The sequence below is a fragment of the Cyclospora cayetanensis genome, unplaced genomic scaffold, assembly GCF_002999335.1.
Source record: "Cyclospora cayetanensis isolate NF1_C8 unplaced genomic scaffold, CcayRef3 CcayRef3_contig_265, whole genome shotgun sequence".
Taxonomy (NCBI): Eukaryota; Apicomplexa; class Conoidasida; order Eucoccidiorida; family Eimeriidae; genus Cyclospora; species Cyclospora cayetanensis.
The window spans coordinates 1-23,726 of NW_020312220.1; the positions used below are offsets into that span (position 1 = coordinate 1).

Below are 23,726 nucleotides of genomic sequence, written 5' to 3' on the forward strand. Positions count from 1 at the left end.
TAGAGTGTATGCTGACACCCTTCACTTAGTGGGAGGCCCGCATTTCAGCGCTGCGATGACAGCGAGCCATTGAGCTACCGTGGTCCTGTGTCTTGGTCTCGTTCCTTGCTCGGTGGTGGCTAGTGGGCTTGGTATAATACCCATTAGTTTTCTCTAAGTGGTTTGACACACTATGCCTCTCTGATTTTCGCACAGTTTTTCGCATTCCTGCGTGCTTAGGAAGTGGCGGTAGTTCAGGAACTTTTTGCTGTTTTGCATGCCGCTGGCGCTGCAGTCCAGGTAAGGATTATGGGAGCGTGCGTTTGGATAGGAGGAGAAGATTGTATCAAGTTAAGCTACACCTCAACACGTTCTGCTGTTGTGATTCTATACAACGCAGACCTAGTGAGAAATTGACTAACTAGCGTGCTTGTTTGTGTCGAGCCACTCAGGTTCCGTCGTGGGGAGGGGGACAACTAAATTGCGTGCAGCTACATTCTCTGCGCAGCCTGAGCACTCACTGCCCAGTTACACATATCATCCAGCGCACAAGCACGTAACACTCCTCCTTGTTGTACCCAGCTAACATTACCCTGCATTAGATCAGGTACAGGATTAGTCAAACAAATAAGTCCCTTTATTAGTTGTTTTTTGTCAAAGATAAAGTAGGTAGAAGGTATGGAAGTGCAGCATGGCCCGTTGTATCCTGTAAGTGGTGTGAGGTGCTGGGAACCCTCATGCACCTACCCGAGTAATGGGGGACCCCAATGCAGCCAGTTGTGCCTATACGATGATGTATAGCAAGTTTTGTGCAAATATCTCATTAGGCCGCCCCGAGGCTCCTGAACTGGGTGCGATGATGCTCTCTTGAGCTGGAGGACTCATTAGCCATCGTCCTTTCCAGCTGTTTTATAAACTAGGCTTCCGCAGCATTGAGAAATCCCTGCATGCAAACATTGACCGTTGCCTCTGGGATGCGCTTATCCCCTGTTGTACTTCAGTTTTGAAAGAAGGTGCAGTCATTGCATCGTAATCGCGATACGTCGCATGAACAGTCGTGCCGCGAAAGACGCGAAATACGCGCCCCTCTAGGACCTTCGAATCCGGTTCATAAGCGCACTTATCGCATTCACCTATTGAATTCCCCCAGAATGCTTACGGTGAACCCCCACAGTTTCCTTCTAGACCGGAACGAGCTGCTGACTGTGGTAGGAAAGCCATTGAAAGCGATTACTTAAAAAAGATAAACGCAAATACGCAAAGTCGCGTGAAATCGGATTGCTGCGAGAAGTGCACGAGCAGCCAACACTGATCAATCCTTCTTCCTTCGCTTGAGTAGCTGAAGCGAAGGCGTAAACGGCCGGCGCCCTCGAAGACCCGAAAGCCGATGGCTGGCAAAATTGTATCAATGCAACTGCCCTTTGTAGGCAGAGACACCGATGGTGGGTACAAAAATGGGTAGGACAGCATCCAACTTCGCTGCCTTGGCTAAGCACAGTTTTTCCGCTTTTGTCCAGTTTTCTGGATAGTCCATGCACGAAGTGCTTCCCCCCCTCCCCCTGACATTTCCGACCCGTCTTGCAGACGCCACCATCGCGTCTGCATTGCTACACACTCTTGAGGCAGTGTTCCTGTGCGCTTACCAGCAACACTGCGCTTGCTTCGGCAAAAGAGGTCTTCTCTGGACGGTCCACGTGCCCCTGCTTCACGCTCCCACTACAGATCCACGAAGGCGCACGAATCGCAGCGCTGAATGCTTCATGTTGAGGGGGTCACAGCGTCTGCCTTCTCTGGTGCCTGCGGATTCTCAGTTTCTGCAGCGTTCTTAAGGGCCTCGTCTCGCCTGCCACCCACAAACCCAAACAATCCACAATGGAGTTACTGCGCCACGGTTGAAAGTTTCAGCCTGAAGCAGCATAAGAAGCTGCCCAGCAGAGACACCCCCCTAGAGTTGCGCTGAAGACACTCTGCCAGCCCCGGGTTGAGTCAAGAGCTGCCACACGCAGATCTTGAGAGCCTTGTCCCAACCAACAGTCGCCTTTTGCAACTCGGAACAAGGCGCAGTAAGACAGCTGGGAAGGATGCTGCCTCTCCTTATGTCCCTGCTTTGCACCTTGCGTGCCCCCTTCCCAACCACGGAAACAAGCTCTCAAGTTGTAAGCCACAGATCCCACAGGGCAGATCAGATCGCCGCGAATCTTAGGGCAGCAGCACACCCACACTTTGCAACTCGAACACCAGCGCTACTTCTAAATGACCCGAAAGAAATTTTGCTAAGAATTTTCCTCACAAATGAACTGCAACTTCATCAAGGCATCCATCATCAACGACATCGTGAAAAGTCCTCATCTCCCCAACTTTAGTGCCCTCGTCAACACCCGAGTCCTCCAACGGCACCTCCCAGCTGACAGGCCTGCAGCCACAAACGCGATCTAGACAGGATGACGCCTATGGGCTGTTTGTTGCCTCTAGCAAGGAACTACCAGAAAAGGACACCAGACGTTCACTTGCCCTTCAGTCTGCAGCTCGTCACCCTGGTCCTCGTCCTCTTTCGCGCCCCGCTTCTGTTTGCGCTCCCTCATCGCCTTTAGACTTTCGGTCAGATCTGCAAGGAAGCGGGGAGCATGCTCCTCGAGCAGTTTTCGCTCGTGCTGGGACAGAAAAGAAGCACAACAGCAGCGCAACACAATGCAAAACGCGCTGCCACAAGAGGCGCCTTCGTACACCGTGGCCTCTCTCTCAGCTACAGAAAGGAATACCCATTATCAACCTGCTGGAGCACATATAATGCACCATCGATACCCAAAGGGCCAGGCCAGGCCTTGGGCTAGAAGGGCATTCGATCAATCTCATCAAGGCTCGCACATTGTGCGAAGGCTTTGCAGCTGCAAAGGTTGTGTTCGGAGCCTTGCTCTTCTTGAAGGTGCGAAAGAATCGATCAGACAGCCACAGACCCCTCCGCGAAGCGACGAAGCGCCTCGAAAAGCAGCGCTTACGTGGCGCGTCTTGCAATACTTAACAACCCATTTGGTGAGGATCGCCGAATGTTGCGCGTTGCGGCGGCTTAGAGAAATAAGGGCTTGACGGTCTTTGGCATATGCGTACAGCCGGGCCCAGGTTTTGTCTCTCCGCAAGAAACAGCCATTCCCCACAAGCCACAGATTTACTCGGCCCCTGGTCACCGCCACGTTGAGCCGCCTCATATCCCCTAGGAAGCCCACAGTGCCTTTCTTCGCCTCCTTCGTGTCGCTCCGGATGCCGCGCACCGCGGAAAAGATTATGAAGTCCTTCTCTTGCCCCTTAGATCCACATTACACACACACACACGCACATATGTGCATTTACAGGCGCACTTATAGAGGGACTCGCTCAGTGAAGGGCGCATCAACATGAAACACACTCACAGCCCACAATAAGGTGGACACCTACGGCGCGCAACAAGCAGTCAGAAAACCAGAAACGGTTGACAAACTCCCCCACACCACACGGAGGTACCTACAACTATGACACGTACGCCGCGCCCATCGCTCGCGCGCTCAAGCACTTCTTAGAGACACGAATAAAGAGACTTGCGGTCTGCCAAAGTTCCGGTGACGTACCTGAAAGCCGTCCACAGTGTTGACGTCCACTGGACAGGACTTGCCGTCAGATATCCCCAGGAGGGCCTTTATCGTCCGCCGAAGGAGAATCACCTGTTGAGCATACGGGCTGATCACCGCTAAGCGGTGCTCCCACTTGGAGTGACCGCAAGCCAAGAACTGGAGAAAGCGCACCGCAGCAGAAGCACAAATGGCAGATAGTCTTTAACAGAGCTTTGAGCGGCCTCAAGCCGCTCAAAGATGCCCTGTCAGGGGTAACCGGCTTTGCGACGGGAAGAGACAAGGGGCCGTTCTCGTTGAGCAGCCCAATCTGAAGGGTCAGGATGGTGCATATGTCAGGAGAGCGTTTTGAAAGAGTGAGGAAAAACTCTCTCAAAGCATGCGCTCTACGGCGAGCCCTGCGCACCAGGCGACGGAGGAAGTCCACAAGCTGCCGCACGAAGTCTGCTTCGACGTAGTTGACGAGGGACGTATGCTCCTCCTGAACAGCACACAAGCAAGGTCTACCCCTAAGGTCCCTGCTGGCACCAGCCCCTACAAGCTAAATGAGAGCTTTCGGCAAGCCAGCGGTACTCGCTTGTCGAGAAAGAAGAAACGAAGTCCTCCCAGCTCGCGGCAGACACTGCCAGATCATCAGCTGCACAGCGCTGGGGAGTGCCACTGCCACAAAGCGCCTTGCGGTTCCACAGCCGCGCGAGGCCGAGCGTCCTCTCGAAGAGTTGCCCATTCTCCTGCAGCGTTAAGCGGCTCACCATGTGCTCGCTGTCAATATTGAAAAAGACGAGGGGCTGCAGGATAGGCAGGCGGTGCCATGACGGGAACGGCGTCCACAGGCCGCTGGGCAGGTGTGCAGCGTCCCGCAATAGACCCTCATAAAAGGCGATCGAGGCAAAACGCGAGATGGTCGGATGCATTCGGTACTGCTGACTGAGCATATTCGTAGACTGACCGGCACCTTCCAGCCGCTGGAACAGGGACCGATCATAACGCTGCAGCAACCCGCGCACAGGACCATAAAAAGACCAAGTAGGCACGCAACTACACAGACGCGCACGCACAGAAAAACATACACAATACAGAGCGAGAGAGAAAGCGTCCGCTGAAAGGGATGCCCCCTTTTCCCTTCGATGATTCTCCCGTTTATGGCGTGTGCCGTGTGCTACTGTCAGTGCTCCCACTAAATCAGCGATTCCAAGAGCCACGCACTGCAGCCCCTTGGCCGGAAGAAGCGGCGAGGCAGCGCTTCCCAAGGACGCTACAACACGACATACAGGAAATGACGCATCATCAGGGGATGGAAACACCATCCATCGCCTAAAGCGCCTCCACTAAAGAGATGCCTCACCAGCTGAATTGCCACACGCGAGAAAATCGTTGCCGGCAGTTGTTTTGGATCGCCAACCAGAATTAGCCGCCGGCAGCCAAGACGGAGGGGAATGAGGGTGGCCAGCTCCACTGCCTGAGCAGGCACCACACGTGGATACAGCCAAACATGCATGCATGCATGCACATGCACATGCACTTTCGTAGCAAGCACCCGGAAGCGCACGCGCAAAACCATCAAATAGAGGCGGCGCAGGCAAGCTACCCTCGGGATGTTTCTCAAATGCATCGAAGAGTGACTCCCGCCGCTCAGGAGGCTCCATACAAAATTCCTGCAAGCCCTTCCTGGAGGCGCAAGGGCGTAGAGCATTCGCTATTCGCCTTGCACCCTCCCTCGACCTTTCCTCTATGCACATGCAGAAAGCCTGTCTTAAAACTGAGAGTAACAGGGAGTACTCTCCTAACCTGAGAGGCCTCATCGACGACGACCGTGTCGAAGCACTCCGCGAGGGAAGTCAAATCTGTTGAGCCGCAGACGGATATTGTGGCGCACACAATAACGCTTTCCCGCAACACGTCAGCCTTTGCCGCCTGCATGGAAAACCAAGCACAAGTGGAAGGCCGGGGAAAGGATGTACCTTGTCATACGCCTCACAAATAGGCGCAGCCCACAGCAAAAACCGCATAGCTCCCCTTTTGGCAGGTGCGAAAACGTGGCATGAGCTCTGAAAGTCTTTGCTCCTTTTCTGCAAAACAAATGCGCTACCCCGCCAAACCCAATCGACGGAGTAGCACACCGTGCATCAGCAAATGGGCCGTGTGCGACGCCGCTTTCAGTAAGCGAGCGTCCTTGCACGAACGACGGCGCTCCCCAAGCAGCTCATCATCCCTCACAAATTCGCAGCTTACGGCTAGAGCAGCAAAATTCGTGACGCCTCTCGCCTTCAGACGCTGCAGCGCCTTGTACTGTAGACTGTGCTGCAGTAGATCCGGATGGACGTTAGGACCAACACGGACCACCTGCAAGCAGGCATATTTTCGCACAGCGTACGGCAAACACCTACAAAACCAATCCCACCAAAAGCTTTGCTGCAATCTACTCCCTAAAGGCCAAAGCGCCCTCAACCCCCTGCCCCCCCTCCGGCCCCGCCTTCCCCGCCCGCCGGTTGAAACAAGAGAAGAGAGGAATCCATTTGTGCGTGCTTTGCGACTAGAGGCTGCTAGCTACAGAGGCTGACGGACAGCAGGTGAGAAGCGCTCGCCGTTGCCATCAAAGATGCCGCCGCCTGCCTCTGGATCTGCGGTGAGCCGCTTCACGATTTCGTCGATAGCAGCGTTTGACGGCGCGCACACCAGGATGCGGCTGCACCAAAGGCAAACACAAAATAGCGTGACACAGTAGCCCCCGTGAGAAAACGTCTCTGAAGGCACAGCAGCAGCGCTTAAAATTGCATCGGCCGTCTGCGAAGCTTCTAGACGCCGCCGCATGACCGTCGCCGGTGGCGTGCCGCAAAAAAAAGAGGTGACAGAATAGACAGCAAAAAGCGTGCAACACGCAGAAATCCTCAAGCGAAGGGGCAGATCGTTGCTGCAAATGCAGTGTACGTACACCGGCTGCAGCTCGTGGCGCTTTCGCGCAAGACATATAGGGGGTTCCGTCGGCACTGCAGCAGGCTGCAGCATCAATTGGCAATCCAGGTCTTCCAGGGCGACTTCGTCTGCATCCATCCACGCCAAATAGCCCGCTGCACAACAGCGCAACAACAAAGACGCGCGCAGTCTGCATGGTAAGGCGGCGGCAGTGTCCGCAAGCACAACCATCCCTACCCCACCGAGGCTGCAGACGGAAAAGCACGTCTTCGGAATGCGGGGGGGTGAAGGCGGAGAGGGGGCCTCGTTTCAAGGGACGCCTCTAGAAGCCTATTCACGACCTACGTTGGAGCCAAGGGCAACTCTTTGTGCGAGTAGATGACCTCGACGCCGCGGCTCGCAGCCTCTCGCTTTCCTCCGTTTTTGATTCCTCTGCGTGCTCTTTCTGCGGCAGGGCAGCGCAAAGAAACGTCCTCCACAAGGCACTACAGGCAGGGAGGCGCACTGTGAGTGCGCCAGACCTGTCTGGATGATGCCTCCCACTAAAGGACATGGGGGCCCTCAATTCTGCCACAAAGGCGTGTGGCGCATGCGTCTGGCCACGACGAATGAACTCACCCCTTCCTGCGGCGCGAGCTCCGAGATCTGCTGCCCCTGAAGCTGCGCGTGGAGGATAACAGAAACCACCCCAACGATGGTGGAGGTCTTGCCAGTGCCAGGAGGCCCCTGAATGAGCGTGACGCCTTCAACCTTGAGCGAGTCCTCGAGGGCGGCTAGCTGACTGGCGTTGTAGAGGCTCTCGAGACGCGTCCGCAAGGATTCTGGAATGACGAGCCGCCTCTCGGGGTATGGCGCCTCCCCTGAAGCCCCCGAAGAAGGCCTTTGGGTGTCGAGAGATGCCGGAGGCTCCGCAGGAGCCTCGGGCATGGCAGCGCCTACCTGGGGATCTGCAAGCCTCGCATCGGCGTCGACTTGAGCAGACTCTGAGGCTTCCTTGGCGTCTTCGACACCCTCTAGCAGGGGGTTATGCAAGGGTGTCTTCAGTTTGTTTCCGAGGCACTTCCGAGGGGGGGCCCCGCCCTCCGCTGGCACACGGAAAAGACTCGCCTTCAACGGGATATCGGGGAGCGCCATGAGGCCCTGAGAAGCAGTGCAGGCAACCCCACGGCAGCAAGCCACAAGCGCGCGCGCGGCAGCGTAAGCTCTACCGCCTTCGCGGCTCGACGCACGCCTCTGTACAAACAGCGCAGCAGCAGGTGCTACCGAGGCAGGCAGGCAGGGAAGGAAGGAAGGGCCGCTACAGTGGATAGCCCCCCTTCCTTCTCCCTCTCTATGCTCGCATGCGGCCTCACCTGAAACTCCCTATGCAACGTCGTGAGAGACATGAGGCGGTGGACGGTCCAGCTGGTGCTTTGCGCGTTGAGGGCTTTGGCTAGACGGATCATCCTCCGCTTATCCCTAGGCAGCAAATAGCCTTCCGGCCTGCCGGTGACAGGGCTGTAGACTGAGCAGAGGTGCGCGTTCCCCATGCAATCCGCATGCATCGGAGAAGACTGCTGCATGTGACCAAGCGAGGGCGTCAAGACCTTCACAGTTACCGTCTCGTGCTGCCCCTGGGCGACTACACCCAGGACGTGACAGTCTGTGTCTCGCACTCTTAGGGGCCGAGCGCTTGCCAGTGCGGCATCCCTCTCAGCCTCTTCCCCTTCGCTTCCGCCAGCAGCCCCCACCGAATGCTCTTTTTGCCGCTCCCTTGCAATCGGCCCCTCGGTGGCAGCTGCACGCGGACAGGCGCTGGCAGAGCCGTCATCATGAACCGTCTCTTGAGTAGTCATAGTAGTAGTAGACGCCGGAATGTAGAGAAGCACCAAGTCCCCGTGACAGTACTTACACCCCGCGGCAGGAGTCGCAGCCGCACCTCCAGAACGGCTCAACAACAAGGAGAGAAACGGCCCGCTTGGCTCGCCGCTCAGCTGCACCATATAACGCATGCAGGTGACACACACTCGACACACGCCCCAATATCCTCACACATATACAGCACCCCCATATTTGTATTTAGGGTAACATATACACTTATATACACAAATACACGTATATGCACACCCAGGTACATGTGTATACACACCCGTATACATATATATATCAATGCATATATATATATATACGTACACGTATAAATACACATATATATCAATACATATATATACATATGAATACATAATATACATATATATATCAATACATATATGTAAATACATATATATCTACACATATATACACATATATACATAGGATGAAAAGTACAGTGCCCTCTCTCGCTTTTAGCCTATCTTCCTCCCCCAATCAGCACAGGGGCAGGAAGAGGCGCGTACCTGTACAAACTCCTCAGGGGGCCCGAGGTCGAGTTTGATGGCCCTTGCAATCGCTTGCTTGGCCTCTTGGAGGAAAAGAGGCAAGAAGAACCCCACATATTGACGTTCGTTTTTTATGACTGTGGGAATCGCCCGCAAATGGTGGCTTTTTTGAATTTCGCGGTACGACTCGGCAACGCCCTCTCCAGCCGGTTGTGCCTCGTGGGAGATTTGGGATTGTCTTTCTTCCAGCAGCGCTTCCTCTTCTGGATCCTCTTCTTGAAGGACGCCATTAGATGCGCCTGCTTCAGCCTCTGCAACTGAGCTCTCGACTTTTGTATGGGCCTCTTCATCCTTAGGCTCTGCCAAGAGGGCTCTGCTATCCTCCTCCCGCAAGTCCGCGAAGAAGTCGAGGCTTAGGAGCAGCTCATTCAGCGGCTCAACGGAGGGCAGCAAACTGGATCCTTCGATCCGCCGATAGCGTTGGAGCCAAGCGGCTCCAAGCCGCTCAGCCCTTTGTGCCTCCTCCTCCGCACTGGCCTCCTCCACGCGAGCCTCGGATCTCTCGAGGCTGACTCTGTAAGAGGACCCCATGGCGATTCCCAGCTGCCCCCCAAATTCCAGACAGACCATGAGTAGCAATCGTGCGGGGTGCCCTCTTCGCGCTGCAGAACGCGAGGCTTCCTCCCTCTTCGGGGCGTTCAGGGAGCCTGCCGATGCAAGTGCGGTGAAGACGTCCTCCTAGCGAGACATACACCCGTTCCGCCTTCAGGAAGCCCACGCTGAAACTCGATTTGCTCGAAAAAACAGTGGAAGCACCGATCGAGGGGGGCCCCTGGCTGGCTCTCGCACAAAAGACCGTTTGTCACAACCTCGAGGCAGTCGAAGGCCGATGCGCCTGCTGGTTCAGGGGCACACAATACGAGTCTCTTCCCCCCTCGCAGCCTCGAAGAAACACAAATCCTGACGAAGGCTGGCGCGAAGGCCAAGCGTTGCACTGTTACAACGCCAGCACTTCATACCAGGGCCCCCTGGAAGCCCCCTGCTGGTCCCCCCTCCGCCCCCCCGCCCTTTCTTGCCGAATTGAGCCGCATGCACGACGCTGACCACGCCGAACAACACACTCCCGCGCCTCATCTTCAAGCCATCATATGCAGGTCAGAGAATCTTTCCATCCCCCCAACCAGACGACGACCTCGTGGACGACGCCGCTCTCCACCCTGCAACCCCCCACGAAAGCCACGCCATCTGACGGTGTCTGCACGAATTTCGCCGCTCCACTGCGGGGGAATGACGGCCCGCTGAGTTCAACGGAACGCCTATGGACCCCGCGGGTATGGCCACGCCGGTGTCTGTACAGCCCCCGCGAGCAGCAGCTGCTGCTGCCGCAGTGCGGCGTTTGGGCAGCCCTAGCCCGCTGTATGCAGTATCCCTCTCCGTGGCTCTGTCTCGGCTCCTTCGGGTGAAACTCGCCGGCAGAACCGATGCTGACGGCGAAGAGGGCGGCTGCGAGGTCCCCATCGAGCACCCAAGCAGCAAAAGTGAAGATGTTGCTCCTCCTGAAGGGGCTTTTCGGGGATCAGCGGCAAGCCAGACGAGCAGCGCTGCTCATAGCGTCGGCGGGGATCTCGCGGATACCGTCAAGGAGGCACAGGCACGATCGAAGCCGCTGCTGACAGGCCACTTTGTTGTGCAAGTGCGCGCGCACTTCGAGAGGGCCCTCCTCGCGTGTGACGCCGACGCCACAGAGGGAGAAGAAGCTGATACAGCCGACACAGCCAACGCGCGAGAGCTTCCTGAGGAAGAGGAGCAGCTGAGATACCGTGAGGCCCTTACGGAGGCAGCGCTGCTTTGGAGCCTCGTGCTGCTCCTAGCGGCGGAACCAGCGCTGCTTGCGGCACGCGCAGAGGCAAGTAGCGAGCAGGGGTCTTCACCAGCTCTGCATGCGCTTGCATGCAGCTCGCCGCCGCATTTCCGTGGTGGTGGCGTGAAGACAGCGAGCAGCACGGAGGCGGCGATCGACGGATCCTCCCGCGCAGACGTAGACGTAGACACCGTGATGCGAGGTAAGGGGGGCTTGAAGTTTGGCTGGAAAGCAGTTTTCGCTCTCTTCTGTGGCATTCTTAGGCTTGGTAGAACTGGGGGGTTGCGCTCAGTGTCTGCGTCATTCGCGTGCTGCGTTACCCTCCGCAGAGGCCCTTGCTGCTCTGGAGATGATCCTTCGCGTTTCGCCCCCAGCAGCCGCGCGCATGTTGCCTGCAGTTCTTGAATGGCTCGATGCAGCTTTGGACTTCGGCGATCGCAGAGAGTCGCCCCCTTTGCAGGAGGCACACCACGGAAGAGACAACTCGGAAGTGCGATGCCTCTCTGGGGAGGCGCCCTCTTGGGAGGCTTCCACCGTCCTTCCGAAAGGCCCCCCGTTGGAAGATGCTTTCGCCAGCCTCGGTGCAAGCAAGCCTCCGTCCACACGGTTCTGCTGCGTTCTTGGCGAATCGCTCTCCTTGCCCCCCCCCTTAGGCCCTCTGCGCAGACGCATGCAGCACCTTCAGCGCGTGCGTCTGCTGTCGCTTCTCCTGCGTTTTCCAAGAGTCCTTCGCGCGTCTGCGCGGCTCCTCGCCGTCTGCGCAGAGCACACCCCAACCGTCGAGAAAGGGGCTTCTGAACAAGCACCAGCTTCCCCCAGTCTACGCGGCACAACACCAGAAGTCGAAGGCGAGGGTGGGGAGATTCCCAAGGCAGCCACTGAATTGCAGGCGAACGCTCAGAGACGCATCTGCTCGCACCAGGCAAAAGCCCTGTGCGCTGCGCTTCGCGACTTGGCAGAAGTGCTCTTTCCGGGAGCCGAAAAAGTTGGGGCTTTGGCAGCGAGTCACACCCGCTACGATGCATGCAACGGCTGCAGCAAGGCGACGGAAGAGCTGCTCGTTGCAGCATTGCTGCCCCCCCAAATCCGCTGGTCACCAGGGAGGGAAGTTGCTTCTCCTGCCTCAGAGAGCCTCACGAAAATCGCCGATTCTTCGCGCTCAAACAAAATTCTTACAGCCGCATACACCTGGACCGCTGCTGCGAAATCGGGTGCGGGGGCCCCCGAAGACGCCCCGAGAAAGGCAGCTCTTCATCTGCTTGCCAGCATAAAGGCAAGCCACATGGTTGCAACTTCGGATGCCATGGCTTTTCGGCTGTGCGGAAGCGGGAAAAAATAGCCTAATAAAAGCATTCCTGAGCTTGGGCTACACGCGCATCAGTCGATATGCGCCTTCTTCTCGTTTCAGGTGTATGTGTATGTGAGTGTCTATGTGTGTATGTATGTATGTGTGTGTATGTATGTCTGTGTATGTATGTATGTCTATGTATGTATGTCTGTATGTATGTTTCTGTGCCGCTTCTGGTGCTTTTTCTTATGGCGAACAGGGTCTCCTTTTGTCCTTTGCACTACGCATCGAGGGTTCTCCAAGGTGCCGCGAGACTTTCGGGGCTGCTGCTGCGGCTGCGGATATGTCTGTTGTCAATCAAGCGCAAGGTCAGACAGGCAGACAGACAAGCTCTTGATGCGCTGCGCACACGAATCAGAGGTTTCGGCCGGCTTGCGCTGAGACGCGCTGGTGTATAATCGCCTGCCAGGCAGCGCCTTGCACTGTTTGCACCTCCGGGACGCCTGTGTGTGTGCTTCTCTGCACCTTACAGCCCTGCTGAAGCAGATGAGCGAATTCTTCAACTTGGCAACAGACTGGCCATCAACAGTGCCTCTCTTGGAAGTGACACCGGTTCTCTATGTCCACGCGGTAACAGGCTTGTGCTCTCGCGCGCTTACTGCCAAGCATCTCCCCAAGGCGTATCAGGTGAACTCGGCTCTTGCGGATTCGCGTTGTCTGCTCTCCGCTGGCGCAGCCTCGGCAGTCGCTCAAATTCAGCTCGAGGAACGTGGTGGCGTAAGAGCGGATCATCGTTGCCCTCTAACTGGTGAGGCTCCCTTCTCTTGCACCGCATGGCCAGACCGTCCTGCTGCAGCTGCACGTCGATCCCTGCGTCTTCAGGCGCCTAAATGCTTGCGCGGCGCGCCCTTTGTCTGGACACAGGACGATTGCAGCTGCCTCAAGGGCTCCCTGATGAGCAGCTCGTTGAGCGTCTTCCCCAGCTTCCGGGAGACAGGCCGCATGCTAGTTACCCTCCGGCTGAAAAAGGTTTCCTGGCGTATCTAAGTGATGAAGGCGCCTTTCGCATGGCTATTCAGGTGGCCCGAATGTTGATCGCTCTCGTCAGAACCGTTTCTGTAAGCCAGTAATAGTTGCATCCTGATTGAGACTGTGCTTCCCTCTGCTTTGCCTAGAAAGGGTGCTGACTCGGGCCTTGCTTGCTTGCGCGCTGTGCCTGTGCCTGTGCGCTTCGCAGCTGGAGGACGATGAACGCATGTTCGGCCTTATCGTTCCACCGCTTCTCCGGATTTTAGACATTCCACAGGGTAGATAGATGCCAGCCAGCTTTACTGTGCCTCCTCTCGAATCGCTACGCGCGTTGCCCTTCGCATCATGAGTCTGGAATATGCAACATCTTTGTGGCATGCTTTTCTACGGAAAACATGAGCACGGCGGCACTGCTTGCACGCGGGCCCGCGAATCCACCGGGTTTGCTTTTCGTGCCTTTTTGTGTGCTTCAGCGGAAGTTCGCTTCTTGGGCTGGCAATGTCTGAATGCGTTCATAAGCAACTGCCGGTCCGGTGGTAAGTTGTAAAGGATACTATTCTGTTCTACTTTGCACTGCAGCATACTAATCCACGGCGTTTATCAGGCTACGCTTCCGTAAATAGAGCCGTTGCGGGCACCTGCTCCTCCGTGTGTTCTGCTGATGTCTGCAGCAGGACTGACTAACTTTCGGCTGCCGATCCTTCAGGTATGCAGGCGCTGCTGCTGCCTTTGTGCTTCAAAGCTTATTACTTGACGGCAAAAGTAATCCCAACGAACGAGGCATGCGCTTCGAGTGTGGTCGACGATACATTGCTTCAGCGTGCCCATTACACCTGCTCTGCAGGTGCTGATGGATGGTTTTCCGATCTTCACCGAGCTTGACATCTGCTTCGATGTCTATCTGGAGGCATTTACAACGGTTGTTTGTCGAACGTCTGTTGGCGAGTGTGATCACGCTTTTTTGAACTGGTATGTTTATCGATCATAGAGGCCAGCTGTTTTAGTCCGCAATTCACAAGCTTATAGGTTGTTTGCATCTTTCAAGTAGCCAGTCGACTGCAAAATATGGGTGTTGTGGCGCAGCCAGGATTTTCTGATTGACATGTGCCATGCAATTTTACATAACGGAGACAACGTTCGGTCCGTGTTTTTGAGGCGGACGCGGCCCCTTGTAACATTTGCCGGCCATTTGATCAATCTAAGGCTATATGACTGGATGGATGTCTGCCTAGAAGCGCTGGAAAGCCTCTCAGTTAGCGTCGTGATAGAGGGTGAGTTATTCCCGCAACTACCTATGGACGGGAAGCTAGCATTTTTTGTCTCTCCTGCATGTGGATCTTCACTTGTACTGTGCGGCCTGACCTCAGGATTGCTAACTCTCGAACAGCTCCTTGCTCTCGGAATTGACATGGACGAGTTTATGCCACAAATACTTTGCCGTCTGGCCACCTCCGCCCAAGTTGCTGACGCTGAATTTACGTCCCAAGGCGCTTGCAGGGGAAACACCAAATATCTGTGAGAAAATGAAAAAGCAAAACTATTGCCATTAGATATACAGGATTCTATGGCTGTTGTCACGCGTCCTCATGCCAGATGTGAGGCTCAACGCTGTGCTAGCCTTGTCTACTAGTGGTTGGATATGCCCTGTGCAGGGAGTTGAAGAGAGCTGTAGTCTCAGTCACACATCGAATGGTACGCTCAGCGGACAAAGCACTCCTCTCGACGCTTAGCCGGAAGATTGTTGACCATTTCCAACAGTTTCGCTCTGATGAACCCGATCTCGTCGACACTTTAACCAAATGGTTTTCACACTTTTTTACATTGCTGGAAGAACGGTCTGCTGACACGGAGAGAAAAGTGTCAGTCTCGCCCACAGTGAAGACTCTTTTTTAGACCCTGTGTTGTTTTTTTGTGCACGATGCTTGGGTCACCATCGAAGCTACTTGTTTCGGCAGACAGCTCGTGTTATACAGGAAACCAATTGGCGTCCGCAAGCACACATTCTCGTTTTGATATCACGGTAGTCCATGCATTATGCGTACCTCTGGTGACTCCTCAACGCTCAGGTGGGTAGTGAGAATCTTTTGCACCCGAGTGTGCCACGGTGTATCGATATACCTTTCACCTCACTGAACTAAAACTAATTCCCTTGGTTCCTTACACCTCGCAGCCAATGAATACATTATTACCGCTAGAAAGCTAAACAGTAGGCGGGAGGGCCCAGGACAGCGACTAGCAATATGCCATTCACAGCAGCAGACGGTAGAGTGCGTTTTACTCGAACGTCAGCCGGGCAAGTAGCAGTTTTTGACACTTGAAGAGTATCTGACAATACATTGCGGATTGTCTTGCCGAACCCCTCCTGGCAGCAATTTCAGAAGTGCTTTAAGGCTACTCCAATTCACGAGGTTGGTAGCTGTATATGAATGAGTGTGGGGCCCAAGCGCTGAGGGTTCGTGTAATCTGGTGGGGGCAGGCTCTACAAGCAGCTCGGAGTTTCTAAAAGTAAATTCAACCATATTTGTATGAAGTACCGTTACAAGTATAGCAAAAACAATGGGAATGAAATATTGAGTGGTTGTGGTTTCCATGTACATTTTCCCCTCATATCTGAAACATCTTCAGCATGCGGTGTGTGACAAAGAATCCACCTGAGGAGAGCGGATGGGTACCAGGGCAATTAGGCAAGGCGTGAGGCTAAGGCTTACCAGCAATGTTAACGGAAGCAAGGAATGTTCCCATGAGAGCTAGGGACGTCAAACCAGAGATCCTGGCAGTTCCGTACTCTGAAGTCGCATACTTTATGGCCTCATTGACAGTGCGTGATCAATTTGCCTTACCAAGCATACAGCCGATGACGATAACTCCGGAAAGCTGTCAAAAATAAGTAGGATTTGAATTGTATTGAAGAAGAGGAGTATAAGCTCTGCATACCGCATTCGTTACAGACATCAATGGCGTATGAAACGCAGGAGTGACAGCCCAGACGCTGCCATACATTTGCTTCCGCTTTCTTGATGAGTTTACTCGGTAAGCTCGCCTACCAATAGTAGCCCACAATGAGGGACAAGGCGAGCAGTGTCAGATGCTTCAGCTCCAGCGGGTCTAAGACGACTGTGCAGACCGAAATGCCTGCATGGTACCAAGTGGAGAGAGTAAAAACACTTCTTACTGCCGAGCAGTCCAACAAAAGCGGCAGCGACAACCAGGCACATGGCGAAGAAAGCATCCGAAGCGAGTGCATGCCCTAGTGCACCGCTAGACTTGTGTGAGGCTGTGCTAACAGTGGATGGAGGTGGTAAATCTGCCCCTATGGGGGCCCTTGAAACCGGTGCGGGTTGAGGAGGCTGCCACACACTGCCTAACACCAGGTACTGAGGGCTATAGATGCGCACGCTGAAGCGAGCGGTACTGCTTACGCCCTTGGTAGACTGCGACCAATCCTTTAATGACTTCGTCATCCATGTTGATACGGAAGTTGCTGCCACCACCAAGGTCCTCAAGAAGATTACAGATATTCATGGAGAATAACTCCGATGCCTGAATGGGCATGCGAGTCTCAATACGTCGGCGTCCAATGACAGTGATTCCATCGACCACGATCTGGTCATCCTTTGGTGATACTTCAACGTTCCCTCCCCAGCCGGCACTAGTATCACCGAATTCAGTTGCAAGATCCACAACCACGGAACCGGGCTTCATCGTGCGCAGCATTTCTCGTGAAATCAGTTTCGGAGATGGCTTGCCATGGATGGCAGCGGTGCAGATAACGACGTCGCAGTGTTTGATCGTGTTTGCGACCATGTCGCGTTGAGCTCTCTGAAATGCCTCTCCCATTTCGCGTGCATAGCCACCATGCACTTCTCCTTCCTCTCCCTGGTATCCACCATTGCAAGAGCATGTCTAATCCATGCAACCCTAGCAACCTACCATTCTTAATCCAATGAACTTTCCTCCGCATGACTCGACTTCCTCCCGAGTTGCGGAACGCACATCATGAGCGAAAACTTGTGCGCCCAATCCATGAGCAGTTGAGATGGCTTGTAGCCCAGCAACGCCAGCACCGATGACAAAAACTTTGGCAGCCTCAACTCGCCCTGCAGCGCTAATGGATGCCTTGCTCAACTTCGGCAAAGCATTGAATGCCTCTATAACAGCGCGGTATCCTTGTAAGCCTTGCATCGCAGATCTACAGAAGGAAGCCATGAATAGTAAACTTTTTCTGAATTTTTGGTGATAACTAACTTCACATCCAGCTTTTGTGCTCTTGTTACACGAGGCACTTCATCCACAGCAAGAGCAGTGACTCCTTGATGGGCCAGCATTTTCAGTATTTCAGTGTTCCTGCAGACGGCAGCAGTTTCTAAACGTAAAGTCTTGGAAACTGCCGAGTCATGCTCCTTACAGGCTGGGGAACAGGTTGCTGATAAGAACCTTATCTCGAGGCAGCCGAGAAACAATCTCAGGAGAGGGGGGCGAAACACGAATTAAAACTTCAGCGCCCCGAATAACATCTTCAGCGCTGCTTGCAATCTCCGCACCAACTTGTTGATAAGCTTCATCGGGAAAGCCAGCATCAGTGCCAGCTCCAGATTCAATCAGTACCCTGAGAACAAGTTGCCTCTCTCTCTAAGCATTATTGAAGGTACTGCCTTACCGGAATGCCATCCGCCTCAGCTTGGAGACAAACTTTGGCGCAATGGGAACCATACTTGAGCCATTGGCATCTTTCATAACGCCAATAGAGAGTCTGGGGTATGGAAATGAGGAGGGATCAACATGTTCATCTCTCTCGAACTCGAGAAGCCCTGCTTCAAGGTCGTCGCGGGATGCAGAGGGTGGGAGTTGCTCAGATTTCTGACGCGAGATTCAGCATATGAGCAGCACTAATCAGCAAAGCAGTGCGGACATACAGCATTGATGCAGGCGAACACGGAGGAAGTTGTATTTTTTGCATTCCCAAAGACCATTCGAGTATTCTCCAAGTGGAAGAGAGGGTTCTCAATGCTAGCGTAGCCCGCCGCCATTGAGCGTTTGAGAACAAAAACGCGTTTCGCCTTCCATGCCTCAATCACCGGCATTCCCGATATCTTTGATCCTTGTTCAAGCGCAGCTGGATTGACGGTGTCGTTGGCACCAACAACGAGAACAACGTCATAGGAACTAATTTCAGGATTGATTTCAGACATCTCTTTAACAATCTTATAGGGCACGTCGGCCTCAGCCAACAAAACATTCATGTGGCCTAAAGCGAAATGAAGGAGCAATTGTAACAGAAATCAGAGCCCTTCAGTACCTGGCATGCGACCAGCGACTGGATGGATGCCAAAATCAACGGAGATGCCGCACGTCATTAGGTTCTGTACGTGAGTTCATCGTTTTACCACGCTGTGCAAACATGGCATGCAGCGAATCCTACCTTTGCAATATCGGCAAGCTCGCTCTGGCACCGTGCGACAGCCATACCGTATCCTGGCACGATCAGAACCTTGCGGGCTGCCAGGAGCTCATCAGCAACTTGCTCAGGCGTAGCCTGCTGGACTGCACCCTGGGGCCTAGCGGCGTCTACTTCCTCAGTTTCCTCAAATCCCCCAAGAATGACGTTCCATAGGCTTCGGTTCATTCCCTTGCTGTTTTGATGCCACTGAGAATCTTTAGTTACCCACTCTAGCAGACGCCTACTCACCACATGATGTACGACAGAATAGCGCCAGAGGAAGCGATGAGAGCACCCGCGATAAGCAAAAGGTTGTTGTCCAACATGAATCCGCTACAAATGCATGAGCAGCTGCTGCCTGCCTGAAGTACATCCCATTCAAGCATACCTGGCAGCTAACGCCACGCCGGAGTATGAGTTAAGCAAACTTATGACGACTGGCATATCGGCACCACCAATAGCCGCAACCAGGTGAAAGCCAAGCCACATGCTTAGCCCAGCGTTCACGTAGCTGAAAGAGCCAGTTACTTTGCAGGAGGGTCAGCAGAATTTGAATCAGTATCCTACAGGTACAGCATCCGGGTGAGGTGGCCAGGGGACACGCAGAAAAGTGCTCCAAGAACGGCAACGGCAACTACAGTGGCGGAATTCAGTGCATGCCGTCCAGGAACCTTCAGCGGGCGGCTCTCCATTGAACCATGCAGCTTGGCAGCAGCAACGACTGGCGAAGCAGCGAACAACATACATTTAAGCTAGTTTGAGCTAAACACGGAAAAAAACTCTTACTGGATCCTGTGAAAGTAACACCGGCAACGAAAACACCAATGTAGATTTCTAGAAGGCGAAGGAGTGATGAAGGGCGTCCGGAGCCCGGAGGAGAGTGGAAACTTGCAAACCCAACCTGTTACAGGTCTAATGCGCAATATATATATTATCAAATATCCAAGTTCCCTCACCATGACTGCAGCAAGACCCACAAAGCTGTGGAACAAAGCCACCAGTTGAGGCATATCAGTCATATTCACACACTTGGCGATGTACAGGCCCAATCCAATAGCAGGTAGCGCCGTCAGGAAGAACACCAGGTAGTGATGGCCAAAACCTGCCTCCGTGAAAGTAACAACAACTGCAGCCACCATGCCTACAAGACTGTTAAGGAATATACTAGGCAACAAACGCGTATGGAGATATAATTTCTTACCCAAGTATGTTTCCGCGCATGGCCGTCTCAGGAGTGCTCAAACCTCTAAGGCACAAAATGAAGCAAACGGCTGAAAAGAGGTATACGGCACCCAGAAGAGAAGGCATGTTGGACAGTGAAAACTTTGAAATTGATCCGCCTTCTGAGCCATCCGAGGGAGAACCGCCGAAGCCTTCTTCAGCTTCGCCAGGCCTACAGAGCGTTCAAATTTGCTAGAGAAGCGAAAATGTGTCACTCATACCGGTTCACAGGAAAGAACTCGCCCATGCGGGCAAGATGATGCCGAATCGACCTCAGATTCGCAGAAGGGAAGTCGAACTCAGCAGTTGCAGTCGAGCTCCATAGAGCTGCTCCCAGAAGGGTGGCTATGAAAACATAGGACAATCCGCAGGGATGCCACATATTTGAAGGTGTTAAAAGTGACGGTGGCAATAAAATTACAGCCAGGTTTCCCCCTCAGGTGCCGCTACTCTTGCGGACCTATGCTGGTGTTGGATTGTTCTGATTCCATGACTGCCATGTCCCCACCAAATCAAGTGGTCCGCGCGGATGGTTCGGCGTAGTGACAGCACCGGTGTCTTCTGCACTAGGGGTGATTATTCATGTAAATGGCTGCACTAAAACATACCTTTTATTCTAATGACGTAAAATTGAAATTTGTATTCAAGATGTGCTGCTTGCTCCTAGTATCCCCAATGCTACACATGGCTCATTATTGCCCGTGCTCCACATTCATCAGGATGATACTGTTAAATGTACGAGCACATAGCTCAAGCGACACTCTTGGTGATTGCATTGCATTAATATCCCTCTTTATTCATGCCTTCCTACAAGAGAAATGCCGATTCTGCGTGGCGGACGTTCCTCTAATTCTGCCTTCTTGAGACTCGACGTGCCCCACTCTGTGCGGCTCTCGAGACAGCTGTCCAAAGCTTTTCTGTTTAATACAAGCAAATAGGGTTAATTTTATGTGATTAAGGTTTCGTAAATGCTATTTTTTGTTCACTCTGTCTAATGTACTGTGTTTTTTCTGAGACCCCATGACCCTTTTCCCCTGACGTCGGTCAAAGGAGCATGTGCTTTGCCCGAGGCGTTCGGCATATGCAAAACTCCCTTGGCTTGGAAAACTCTAGTGAAAATCTTTACATTGATATCCTGTTACTTCGAGTATTGTGTGCCACGGTAGAAGATGCCACAGCATCCTCAGAGGACTCAAGTGCTTTTACCGCATCGCCGGTTTTCTCTTTCCGCTCTAGCTTCTAGGCTTAGAGGTCCTCCTACTTCACCTCAAAAACTCCAAACCGAAGCGTCAAACAAAACGTCCTCAAGTCAAATGATTGTGTGCAGCGATGATCGACATCAGAGTAGCACGCAGCAACGTCATCATCTGTGTTTAAGTCAGGCAGCTCGCAAAGGCTTAGTATCCATATCGCATGCGAGTAAGGAGGCAGCACATGAGAACACGCATAACCAGGAGTTATATCATTCTGATCTGTATTGCACTGGGGAAGCGAAAATCACGAAGCCAGCTCGCAATGTCAAAGAATACACTCGAACCGATGAGCTACGCCATACACAGCTTCAAAGATGTGTTGAACGTCCGGCTTTGTTGGACGAAGTAAAATATCTGGACAGCGATTGCACCCCATTAGCTTCGTCTGCAATCCCATTTTGGGATACAGATGAAAAAAGCTGCCTGCCATATACCCCATCAAAAGTGTTAAGTTCATGCCAATGTAAGACTGAACTTGCCGGCGAGAATCGTGAGGGCGGAAAACAAACCAGCGGAGATTTTACATCTGATCTTGTAGCAGGTTCACAGCCACCTAATGGCTGTATATCCAGCCCATTGGCCACAGCGCTACATCGACAAGGAGCTGCTGCAGGAAAGCTCACAACAAGGCTGGAGCACCCTTTTGAAGAAAAATGCAGGTTACTATTGAACGATGGTATGTCGTCGTCATGCTTTGCACAGTGGGGAATAGGGACCACTTGTAGAAAGGGTCTTAAAAAGAGTCAAGCCAATCAAGATGACTTCTTCGTCTATTGCTGTAATGAGTGGGGCATGTATGGCGTCTTTGACGGTCATGGGCCTGGTGGTCATTTTGTGTCAAACTTCATTCAGTGGCATCTTCCTAATATCATTCATGACTATATCATTGCCAACATGGGGGTACCGGATGCTTTGAAGAAGTCGTTTCTGCGCGTCAACCAAATGCTAAAAGTAGCATCGAAAAGGCAAGACTTTGACCTCGTTTCCAGCGGGTCGACAGCGTCAGTAGTACTCCACCGCAAGCAGGAAAACAAGCTCTTCGTAGCACATGTTGGTGACTCCAAGATTATTTTGGCTACCCGCAACAACGCAGGCCGCCTGGTTGCTGAAAGGATAACAAAGGAGCACAGGCCAAACGACCCCCTGGAGAAACACCGTATTGAACTGTCTGGAGGAGAAGTCAGAAGACCAGTAGGACACGTCCCATACCGCGTATTCGTGAAGGGAAGCAATTTTCCGGGGCTCGCAATGTCACGGTAAGCCAACCATGCAAGAAAGATAATGTTTGCATGCATTATCCTTATGCTTTGTTGCTGCTCTTTTGCGAGATCTTGTCCCGTGCACCGTTTGCATATTATTACAGGTCACTGGGCGATACGCTGGGTCACGCAGTAGGCATCATTTCTGTTCCGGATATCATGGAAAGAGCCATTGTTGAAGGTGTTGATGAATACCTGATAATCTGTTCTGACGGAGTCTGGGAATTCATCAGTGATCAGGAAGCTGTCGATATTGTTTCGCGTTACCCAGCTGACCAGGTTCGTCATAATCCAATGCTCAAAAATAGAGCGATTTCATGTTTCTAATGCTTACAATAAGAGTGGGTGGGACTGTGCTTGCGTGGGGCTGTTCAGGCGGACAAGGCTGTAGCAAAGTTAAGTTTGGATGCTTGGAATCGGTGGGTGGACCGCAACGGTAATTCTGTGGATGACATTACAGCCCAAATCATACACATGTTTCCTTCGAGTAGTCCCCGGTCTTTGGTGAAGCGAGAAGATTATGAAAGCTTGGATCCTCTCGTGTTGTTGAGGCGCTAGTGGAAGGTTCCACCTTTTGCAAGCAGCAGGCATGTAGGGAACTGTGCTCCTCCAAAGCAGATGTCATAAGGAACGGCGTATGCTAAAAGCATTCGTACTAGTTGGGTATATATGAAGCAGTACTTAGTGGCCTGCGCGGAGCGGATCAAGCAGCAGGTACCAGGCAGGAACACGTATAAGCTATTGCACTTAAACTGAAGACAAATCAGGCTTGACCGCTTCAAATCGTCTACTTGAAACATGGGTTTCCAGCCGTTAAAGGTTTTTGGGATTCCTGTGTCATGCTTCTAAGTGATGTTCATGGTCTTCATGCGTGTGCGCCGTTAAGCATACTGTAGTGCTGGTGAGGACACTACGTACTACCAGAGGACCAAATGCCTATTTGGAGTTTCGGCCCTAAATCGCAGTGCTCTCTTTAAAGCTCAATCCCACCCTCAAAGAATGCATTGTCCGGCTTGCATCCTGATGAATCGGACTAAAGGCTTTCTACCTCTATGCTGGAGGCTCAAACTGTTGAAGATCGGTCATGCAAGCTGTAACGTACATGTCTGTTTTCTGGCCTACAAATATGTAGTGTGTGTCCAACAGATCGGTGCGTGAAGCGGATATGATGGCATTTTCTGATTCAGAAACTTTCTAGAGCTTGTTCAAGGTTCATACTACCCCGTGTTCACCAGCGACTTTTCTAGGGTTGTCGGGTGCTTCGACACTGCGCTACACAGGACTCTGTTCTCATCTCTGGCCATCAAGAAAAGCAGTATCCGAGACTTCTAAACGGTCACGAGACCAGCGCATATCTAGTTTTTGGCTTTTTCATGAATCAATTTTTGAAAGGCTGTTGAGGCTTTAGGAGGTTGAATACAGTCTACAGAGGTACTGTAGTCGCAGCGTTTTCGTGGAAGGGTGTGTACTGTTAGACTACTGTAGCACCAATGCCCAAGTGATATGCAGCGTAAATGTGTATAAAGTCTC

The 23,726-nt window shown here is 53.0% G+C and overlaps 4 protein-coding genes across 4 annotated transcripts; 2 read left to right on the forward strand and 2 right to left on the reverse strand.

The window, feature by feature from the left end:
• Positions 1 to 1,737: 1,737 nt before the first annotated feature.
• LOC34621505 lies at positions 1,738 to 9,439 on the reverse strand. Its single transcript, XM_026338480.1, is given in 16 exon segments — positions 1,738 to 1,822; positions 2,270 to 2,392; positions 2,491 to 2,630; positions 2,976 to 3,278; positions 3,579 to 3,791; positions 3,985 to 4,059; positions 4,331 to 4,567; positions 4,924 to 5,037; positions 5,367 to 5,492; positions 5,811 to 5,921; positions 6,144 to 6,264; positions 6,511 to 6,646; positions 6,837 to 6,923; positions 7,106 to 7,631; positions 7,844 to 8,464; positions 8,867 to 9,439. Coding segments are annotated over 16 exon segments (3,591 nt in total).
• A 727-nt stretch (positions 9,440 to 10,166) lies between these two features.
• On the forward strand, positions 10,167 to 14,756 carry LOC34621506. Its single transcript, XM_026338481.1, has 12 exons — positions 10,167 to 10,911; positions 11,039 to 11,982; positions 12,257 to 12,365; positions 12,530 to 12,805; positions 12,922 to 13,100; positions 13,235 to 13,304; positions 13,500 to 13,562; positions 13,701 to 13,732; positions 13,871 to 13,995; positions 14,110 to 14,297; positions 14,394 to 14,515; positions 14,577 to 14,756. The coding sequence occupies exons 1-12, from the start codon at positions 10,167 to 10,169 to the stop codon at positions 14,754 to 14,756; spliced, it is 3,033 nt and encodes a 1,010-aa protein (XP_026194266.1).
• Positions 14,757 to 15,630: 874 nt separating this feature from the next.
• LOC34621507 (NAD(P) transhydrogenase, mitochondrial) lies at positions 15,631 to 20,066 on the reverse strand. The gene is made up of 21 exons (XM_026338479.1): positions 19,906 to 20,066; positions 19,665 to 19,856; positions 19,420 to 19,612; positions 19,250 to 19,364; positions 19,031 to 19,184; positions 18,852 to 18,974; positions 18,713 to 18,796; positions 18,446 to 18,656; positions 18,323 to 18,386; positions 17,940 to 18,271; positions 17,684 to 17,883; positions 17,432 to 17,632; positions 17,272 to 17,370; positions 16,957 to 17,215; positions 16,446 to 16,902; positions 16,199 to 16,387; positions 16,071 to 16,140; positions 15,961 to 16,015; positions 15,867 to 15,900; positions 15,735 to 15,812; positions 15,631 to 15,677 (listed from the first exon to the last, which is right to left on the reverse strand). The coding sequence occupies exons 1-21, from the start codon at positions 20,064 to 20,066 to the stop codon at positions 15,631 to 15,633; spliced, it is 3,318 nt and encodes a 1,105-aa protein (XP_026194264.1).
• Positions 20,067 to 20,853: 787 nt separating this feature from the next.
• On the forward strand, positions 20,854 to 23,612 carry LOC34621508 (probable protein phosphatase 2C 66). Its single transcript, XM_022734717.2, has 6 exons — positions 20,854 to 22,193; positions 22,301 to 22,475; positions 22,572 to 22,722; positions 22,964 to 23,008; positions 23,395 to 23,444; positions 23,589 to 23,612. Exons 1-6 carry the CDS (start codon positions 20,854 to 20,856, stop codon positions 23,610 to 23,612), a joined length of 1,785 nt encoding a protein of 594 aa, XP_022586359.2.
• The last annotated feature ends 114 nt before the right edge of the window (positions 23,613 to 23,726 follow it).

Excerpts from the sequence above, each read along its gene's own strand:
- LOC34621506 (XM_026338481.1), top strand. The coding sequence starts at position 10,167 with ATGGACCCCGCGGGTATGGCCACGCCGGTGTCTGTACAGCCCCCGCGA. Across the intron at positions 12,366-12,529 it reads TGTTGTCAATCAAGCGCAAG|CCCTGCTGAAGCAGATGAGC; the intron begins GTCAGACAGGCA and ends TGCACCTTACAG. Across the intron at positions 14,516-14,576 it reads CTGAATTTACGTCCCAAGGC|ATATACAGGATTCTATGGCT; the intron begins GCTTGCAGGGGA and ends TATTGCCATTAG.
- LOC34621507 (XM_026338479.1), bottom strand. The coding sequence starts at position 20,066 with ATGTGGCATCCCTGCGGATTGTCCTATGTTTTCATAGCCACCCTTCTG. Across the intron at positions 19,185-19,249 it reads TGTTACTTTCACAGGATCCA|TCGTTGCTGCTGCCAAGCTG; the intron begins GTAAGAGTTTTT and ends CTGCTTCGCCAG. Across the intron at positions 18,657-18,712 it reads ATTCTGTCGTACATCATGTG|CAAGGGAATGAACCGAAGCC; the intron begins GTGAGTAGGCGT and ends GCATCAAAACAG.
- LOC34621508 (XM_022734717.2), top strand. The coding sequence starts at position 20,854 with ATGCCACAGCATCCTCAGAGGACTCAAGTGCTTTTACCGCATCGCCGG. Across the intron at positions 23,009-23,394 it reads TGAAACATGGGTTTCCAGCC|AGCTTGTTCAAGGTTCATAC; the intron begins GTTAAAGGTTTT and ends GAAACTTTCTAG. Across the intron at positions 23,445-23,588 it reads TCACCAGCGACTTTTCTAGG|GCTGTTGAGGCTTTAGGAGG; the intron begins GTTGTCGGGTGC and ends AATTTTTGAAAG.